We start from the raw sequence: 8,138 nt of genomic DNA on the forward strand, positions 1-8,138 counted from the left end.
TCCGGATATGAATAATTTAGTGAATACTACTAAAAAGACAACTTTGTTAACAATACATGTATAAATAATGAAAGGATATTTCATGTTATATAAAACATGTCATACTAAGGCTAAATATTCTTGTATAAATACTTGTAAATAAAAGAAGTGGAATGGAGAGGAGGAGGAGGAGGAAGAGGAAAATAATAAATGAATTATAAATGAATCAATAGTTGACTATGGTTGATCGAATCATATTGGTGTGAATTTAATTGATTATTGAGATAGAGGATTAAATTGAATAAAAGTGAAATTATTAAAACTAAATGAAATGGTGAAATTGGTTTGGGATTGAGACAATATGCTATGTTATGTATGAAATGATATTATGAGTGATGAATTGATGATGTTGAGATTGATAGAATGAGAATTGAACTTATAATGGAATTGGATAAATGATTATACTATTAACTGCTCAGACGAAGCTATTTCGACTATATGTTGATGAGTGCTGGACACAAACTAATTACTTCAAACGTCCCGATGAGGCATTGGGTGATAAATGGTTACTTCGACTACGTGTCAATGAGTGTTGGGCACAATTTTTACGCTGGGCACAATCTATTTTCTTCAAAAATTGTCTGATGAGGCACTGGGTGCCAAATTGGGGTATTGATTGGATTTGTGTATCTGTTCATGTCCGAGTCAAGTTAATAAAGATTTAATATGTAAAAATCTATAATGATAATGAAAAGAATTGTTAATGTGAAAGAAATTTGTAAACTGGATTTATAAGTCTGGAAGGTTGGTATAAAATTGTGACGAATTCAACGGTTCAATTTGGGAAATGGCATGTTAATATGATATATTCCTAACTAGTTATTTGTTCATTTTTAAGATGATTCATAAGACACTTTATCATGAGATATTGTGTGTTAATGATGAATTGAATTGTGATTCGAAATTGAATGTGAATATATATCTTTGGATTAAATTATAATGAAATCATTGTCATGCAATAAGAACAAGTGTATAGGATATGAGTATGCAAATATGGCCAAATTTAGGGTGTGATATGTAATTGAAAATAATTACAGGACATGATATGTGAAAAATGAATGGTTCTATCGGGCGTGATATTATAATTGGAAATGGAAACTTGAAAATGAAATGTAATAGATTGACAATAAGAAAATGTAATGAAATGAGTTATGTGAAATTGGTATGAGTTTACGACTTGATAAAACATATCGAAATGAAATAGTATAATGTTATTGCATCAATTTTCCATATATATATGTGTGTGGATCATGATAAAGGAAATACATGAACTTCTGTGTGAATAAATTGGAAACGAGCCTTGGGGGAGGCTGAAATGAATATGAATGAGTCAATCGACTTCAGAAAGAGACTTTAATAGTTTATTGTTGTGGAATGAACATGGAATTCATGGTTATAATGTTAAGGATATAAATGTTTGATTCGTGATTAGTATTGGATTTTAAAATGGCTTTACGATAGGTGTTGGCATATAACTGGAAACAATCACTTCTATTGCAATGCTAAATGAATTGGTTTTCCACTTGCTCAACATAAGGTTTGTTTTTCGTGCACAGCTTAGGCATAATACAATATATTTAAACTACGACTTCAGCATCCAGTTAATAATCCCGAACTCATCAACGTTTTTATATTATGTTTTTATTCTAAGTTGACATGTACCTAGTTGAGTCTAGTTTGGTTTGTTTTTAGGTGAATGCTCCTGTTGAATTTGATATCATATGATGGATGTTTGATCCCTATTCAACCTCAAATTTATTCTTGGAGCTTTTGTAAGCTCGTATAAATCTCGTAAACGGTTGGTTAGTCCTTGCAAGAAGTTGCAACTGGCATAACAATGGGTCCTAGTGTTTATATTTGTGCCATGATCATTCATTGGCTATTCAATCATGTTGAGGTCAAAACTATGGTTGACAGCCAACATGGTTATTTCAACTGATGCAAAAGGATCCATTAAAACCAGATATACATATTCTTGTGTAATCTGCTTTCTTAGATCAGGGGAATTTCTTTTTGTAATTTATCTTTTTCTCTTTGAATATTTTCTTTGGCATTGGTTCTTAATATTTAATTTGATGTATTCATTTATAAATAAATCATTACAATACATGCAAAAACCATGTAAAATATAAATTTAATAGATATAAAATAAACTCGTTAAATAATGAAAAGACAATAAATTCTTAAATGTATGTTTGTTTCATTTAAAACAATTTTTATAAAATATTTTCGAAAATCGCCAAATAATGAAAATATTTTACATGATTCATTCAAACACCAAAAATATTAGATTTTCTAGAAAAAGAAACCATTTTCCAAAATCATTTTTCAAAAACCATTTTCGGTCAAACAAACGGACCTTAAATGTAAATCCAACTTTAAAAATATAATAGTAATGCCATAAAAATATATTTTATATATATTTCGTTGATCAACCCCAGATTTAATTAATTTTCAAGTTTCTAATAATATAAAATAGAATTGTTTTTGGTCTGCTCTATATATAAAAATGGAGATCTGTAGAAGAACAGAACAAAGAATCGGATGGATAAAAATGAGGATGAGGTGTTGTAATGTTCTTAGACAGACAGAGAAGCAGCCATAATAAAAATCTGTTGTTATTGTATTTATGAACTGTGTCTCAACGGTTTCTTTCCTTGCCTTTTTATGATATTATGATTCAATCTTAAACTCCCCGAAAGAATTGGCGTCAATATCTCATCCTATCAAACAGATCACATAAAATATTCATTTTTATTATTTTATACCCTAACAAAATAATGAAGTGATTAACAAAATTAGTAGAAAAATACCTTTATAATTCATAAACTCAAAAGACCCAGAATTTTTTTCCCCTAAGAAGCATTGTTTGGTTAAAAATCTTTGTTGATTGATACCCTAGACTATTGGAAAATTGGACACGTAATTTTCTTGCAATACTTTTTTCTAAGTAACCTAATGAATGAAAGCCAACTCGGGGACGATGAAGGCCAATGCATCAACCGCCCCTCCAGCCCTACCCCCACTGCTACCTCTCCTGAAAACTCTGTCAAGAATGACAAGAAAAAGAAGGTATATAATAGTATATTTCTTGATTTTATAGACAATTTGTTGTAGTTATATATATATATTTGATTGGTTTATTGGATTGCTGTTGGGGGGTCAAGTCCTTTATCCCAAAGATTTTTTCTTACAAGAGACGAGCTAGAGGTGGCTCATCAGACGAGGATTTTGGATCACCAGATTGTGAAGGAGTTTCTTCTGGTATTACGTATCCTCTCTCTCATGCTATTTGAATCACATCTTATTTATTTATTTTAAATATTCAAGTCCTTTACGTGATATGTTTGGTAGAGTTGGAGAAGAAGATTACATCAAACACCAAAGAATTCATGGAAGCCGCTCCTTTCATGAAAAAATGTTTTTCAGGTATATATGATGAGTGTAATAGGTGCAATGAGCCATAATTTCCTTTCCTTTTTATATTATATATAGTTATCTTATATAAATATGAACAAACAGGCCCGCCATCGTGATTTAATTTTATGTATAAAGGTTACCGCCACGTATCCCGTTCGCAGGGAGACTAATTAATTTCTTCTCATCTGCCATAGAGCTTTGGTAGCTAACCTAACAAGAAAATAGTTAAATTTACAATGTAGTTATTTATGATTGAAGGGGAAGCCCTTGGCTTTTATCATTGACAAATTTGTTGGTATTAGAATCAAGAAATGATAGAGCCAAAAAATTAAAAAAATAAAAAAGAAATGTACACCATGATGCTAATTTGTTATTTGATCCCAGAAAGAGAGGAAAGTAGTGGAGGGTTAATCGAGGGGCTGAATCTCTCCGATTTTGGGTGTTCCATGGCATCAGCAAAGACGGAAATTCGGGATTTTCGGTATCCATTTATACATACACTTTGATATGATTTTATGAGTTCAGTGAATTTTACGTTTTAGTTTCTTTCAGGCCTATATGTTTATATGTTATAGCAGTAAAATATGGGATTGTTGGGATTTGCAGGATATTTGTTGCCACTTGGAATGTGGGAGGGAAGGCACCCAATCTTGACATGAACCTGGAAGATTTCTTGATAATGGAAGACTCTGCAGATATTTATGTGTGTGGGTATGATTCACTCAGCCTTCAGTTTTCATTTATTTGATTCTGCAATGAGAAGATGTTGGAGCTTGTTTTTACATAGGATATTGTTTTCCCAGGTTTCAGGAAATTGTGCCACTCAATGCCGGGAATGTTCTAGTAATTGAAGACAATGAACCTGCTGCAAAATGGCTAGCCCTTATAAACCACGCACTTAACAAGCCAGATTACGATTTAACGCACCCATCTCCCGACGCTAGCCAAAGTTCGAAACACTTCAATACGCTATTGAAGGATCACTTCTTCTATAAACCGTCACTCAAAGTCCTGAGTAGGAATTTCAGGGCTGAAAGCAGCCTTCTCAAGACCTGCAACTGTCCCGTTGAATCCACACATGGGGAGAAGCGAGGACAAAAAAAGCTTAGGGATTTAGCAAGCAAACTTGACCTTGGTCCCCTTCCTGCGCGTCGTGATGGTGCAGTTGATGAGTTGGTTGAACTTTCTGGTATGCCCCCCAATTTTTCAAGTGGCCAGATGGGTTACCGGCTCGTAGCTAGTAAGCAGATGGTTGGGATTTTCCTCTCAATATGGGCTCGAACTGAGTTAGTGCCATACATTGCTCATCTACGAGTTTCCTGCATAGGAACAGGAATATTGGGACGCCTTGGTAACAAGGTTAGTAAATGAATGTTCCTTGAACAGGGTGACTTTCATTCATAAAACAATGAGGCATCCCATGCATTGAAATGTTAGTCATGCCACTGCAGGGATGTATAGCAGTAAGCATGACATTGCACCAGACCAGCTTCTGCTTCGTTTGCAGTCACTTAGCTTCAGGCGAGAAGGAAGGCGATGAGCTGAAGCGGAATGCTGATGTTAATGAGATACTCAAAAGCACACAGTTCCCTAAGATTTGCAAAGCTTCAAATCCTCGAGCCCCAGACAAAATTATTGAGCACGAGTATGTTTGCTTTCATATAACCATTTTTCAACATTTTGTTGGGTAAAAGTACGGTAGAAATTATGTATTAGGTATTCCATTGCTTTTTATCAGCTCTATTTAAAAAATAAATAAATTAGTTTTTATATATTAAATCAAAGAATAATTTAATTTTAATGTTAAAATTTATTTTTGTGGTAAAAATTTGACTTTCATACATCAGCATCAGATACACATGATAAGTTACATATTATTGTCGGTTATTTTATCAATTAAGTTAATTTTTAACAATACCAATGAATACAATTTTAACAAAATGATAAATTTATTTTTAATTTAATATATACAGAAACTAGTTTACCTTCATAATACTTTGAGCCATGATTTGTATTTTACTATTATTCTTATTATAAATATTGCAGCCGAGTATTGTGGCTTGGAGATTTGAACTATCGGGTAGCCTTGAGCTATGAAAAAACCAGGACTCTTTTGGAGGATAATAATTGGGACATCCTCCTCGAGAAAGATCAGGTAAAACTCCTCACAATTAAATAAAAAAACATTGTTAGATTGTAAAAGGGTAATAATTCTCTTCAGCTATCACTTAACTGTCCATTCATTAATATGTTATACACTTTTATTCTTTTTTATGAACGAATATATAAAATATTTTTAGAATCAAGGAAAAGCAGAAGGAAAGCCAGGGTTAGCACGCCGCTAAAATAAAACTTTTTTCTTTTATAAAATTTTATTTAATTTTTAAAAATTATAAAAATATAAACTATTAAAATAATAAAATTATTTATTATTATAAAATATATAGTTTAATTATACCAAAAGGTTTTAAATTCCTCCAATATTATTTTTCTAAAATATTAATATCTTAATAATATGGGATTGACACATTTGAATCCCACTAACCAAAAAATTTTAATCTTGTTTCACTCTTTCCATATAATATGATTGCATGGATAAGCTTTGCACTCTTTGTGCTATGCTCATAATTCATGACCTCAATGAATGGGCAACATTATAACTTTATATTCAAATTATGTAAACGATCGTAATTATTAATTTTGAGTTCGACATTTTGCATAATGAAATAATAAAATAAAATATGCTACACTTGTTTTAAATAATGAAATTAACTATTTTCATACAAATCATTTAAAAAACACTTAATAAAATTTAAATATTATTCTTTATTGTAATAAACTTTTCTTTTATCCAATCAACTATTTTATAATAGCAAAAATATAGGAGTGGAAACGAGTATTGAATTTTGTTAATAATATTATCTGCATAAAAATTGACAAATTATATTTATATTTATTATAAAGTCTTTGATTAAGTTGGTATCACAGTTACTCAGATACAAATTTAAATGAGAAAAGATTTACAAAATAAATTGTATTATTTTAAAGATGTTTTTATGACTTTACATATATATTGTTTTCTAATATACTGGTGCAGTTAAACATTGAGAGAGATGCGGGAAGAGTGTTCAGTGGTTTCAAAGAGGGACAAATACACTTTGCTCCTACATACAAGTACTCTGACAATTCAGATACATACGCTGGTGAAACTGTTAAATCTAAGAAGAAACGTCGAACCCCCGCATGGTACACTTTCTCTGTTTTTAACTCCATTGACATTGAGTTCAAATATATTTTCACATCGAAAACATTTCAGGTGCGATCGGATACTCTGGCATGGTTCTGGCATTGAACAATTATGTTACGATCGTGGTGAGTCACGATTTTCTGATCACCGACCTGTTTCGTCGATGTTTTTGGTGGAGGTGGAAGTAGCGAGAAAGTCTGATAATAAATTCAGGAAGGGCTATTCATGTGCGTTAAAGATGTCGGAATATGAAGATTCGATACCAAAACGACATAGTTTTTATGATTTGTAACTAAAAGCTTCAGTTTCTTTCGTTTAGGTCATTATCAAGTTTATTTCACCTGTATTTATTTTCCTTTGAAATTATTTTATTTTAGTTTCTCTTTACGGGCTTAATAAATCTGAGGTATTTATACTAACTATTGGCAACAAGGAAAAAACTTACATATATTAGGCATGACGTTTAGCGTTTAATTTTAATTATATTTTAAATAATGAATTTTTAATTATTGTATTAATATAAAGTAATATTTATTATTTGAATTGTAGAACATAAATAAAATATATTAACTTAAGTATTGCTTGATAAACTGAAAATTAAGTGCTAAAAATTAAATGTTGAATTTGAATTATAAAATCTATTTGGTATGTTACTTAAAATTAAGCATCGAATATAATTAAACTATCGATAAGTTTAAATTTTAAATTATGAAAGTTTTATTTTACATTTGTTTTCTTACATTTTAAACATTTAATATTATTTTAAACAAAGTTCAATTCCTAAATAACATTTTATACATATTAAAATTTTGGAATAAAGTATATTCTTAATAAGTATAAATATTATAAATCTAAAAAATAAACATTCATCATTCTTGCTCATTAATCTTGCTAGATGATTATATTCACTAATACTTTACTATACGTTAAGAACTGGAGATAAAAGCTAGGTGGGAGAAGGGGATATAACGTGGTAAGCTTAAGGGTTAAATCGGGGAAGTATTGGGGTCAATATAATGTGCCAACTATTTTCGTGCTTTAACAGTTTTGTGTGTCGATTTCTTGATTTCGAACCAACCTAGGCCGCAGAATATTACAAGTTGAAAGACCTATGTGACCTAAGTGATACGATTTATGGATGAAAATTGACTAAATTTTGACGTTTCTAAATACTTGTTTTCTTCTAGCATAAATGTATTTTTTGTGTACATGTTCTGATGGATGAATATACTTAACACTCTTGAATTTGTTTGTTTTGTAATTTTATGAACTAACGTGTGTGATATTGAAGGTTCAGAGTCAATTGTATATCCTGTTAGAGTTACATATTCGTTCACATTGTCCTATGCACATAGTTCCAATCTAGTCCTTGTACATGACATGCTCAAGCACTATTTGATTGTATGAATGTTTTATTTTATTTCTTTTTATC

General features: G+C 30.8%; 1 protein-coding gene across 1 annotated transcript; it reads left to right on the plus strand.

The window, feature by feature from the left end:
- The first annotated feature begins 3,774 nt into the window (after window positions 1-3,774).
- Window positions 3,775-7,093, plus strand: LOC105763696 (type I inositol polyphosphate 5-phosphatase 5-like). The gene is made up of 7 exons (XM_052625743.1): window positions 3,775-3,940; window positions 4,066-4,170; window positions 4,263-4,818; window positions 4,911-5,104; window positions 5,506-5,614; window positions 6,557-6,705; window positions 6,776-7,093. Exons 1-7 carry the CDS (start codon window positions 3,807-3,809, stop codon window positions 6,996-6,998), a joined length of 1,470 nt encoding a protein of 489 aa, XP_052481703.1. The 5' UTR covers window positions 3,775-3,806; the 3' UTR covers window positions 6,999-7,093.
- Window positions 7,094-8,138: the final 1,045 nt, after the last annotated feature.

This window comes from Gossypium raimondii, chromosome 12 (assembly GCF_025698545.1).
Source record: "Gossypium raimondii isolate GPD5lz chromosome 12, ASM2569854v1, whole genome shotgun sequence".
Taxonomy (NCBI): Eukaryota; Viridiplantae; Streptophyta; class Magnoliopsida; order Malvales; family Malvaceae; genus Gossypium; species Gossypium raimondii.

Bases quoted from the DNA above. Each gene is read 5' to 3' on its own strand.
- LOC105763696 (XM_052625743.1), top strand. From the start codon at position 3,807: ATGTACACCATGATGCTAATTTGTTATTTGATCCCAGAAAGAGAGGAA. The intron at 4,171-4,262 runs GTATGATTCACT...TTGTTTTCCCAG, and splicing joins GCAGATATTTATGTGTGTGG to GTTTCAGGAAATTGTGCCAC. The intron at 6,706-6,775 runs GTACACTTTCTC...AAAACATTTCAG, and splicing joins AAACGTCGAACCCCCGCATG to GTGCGATCGGATACTCTGGC.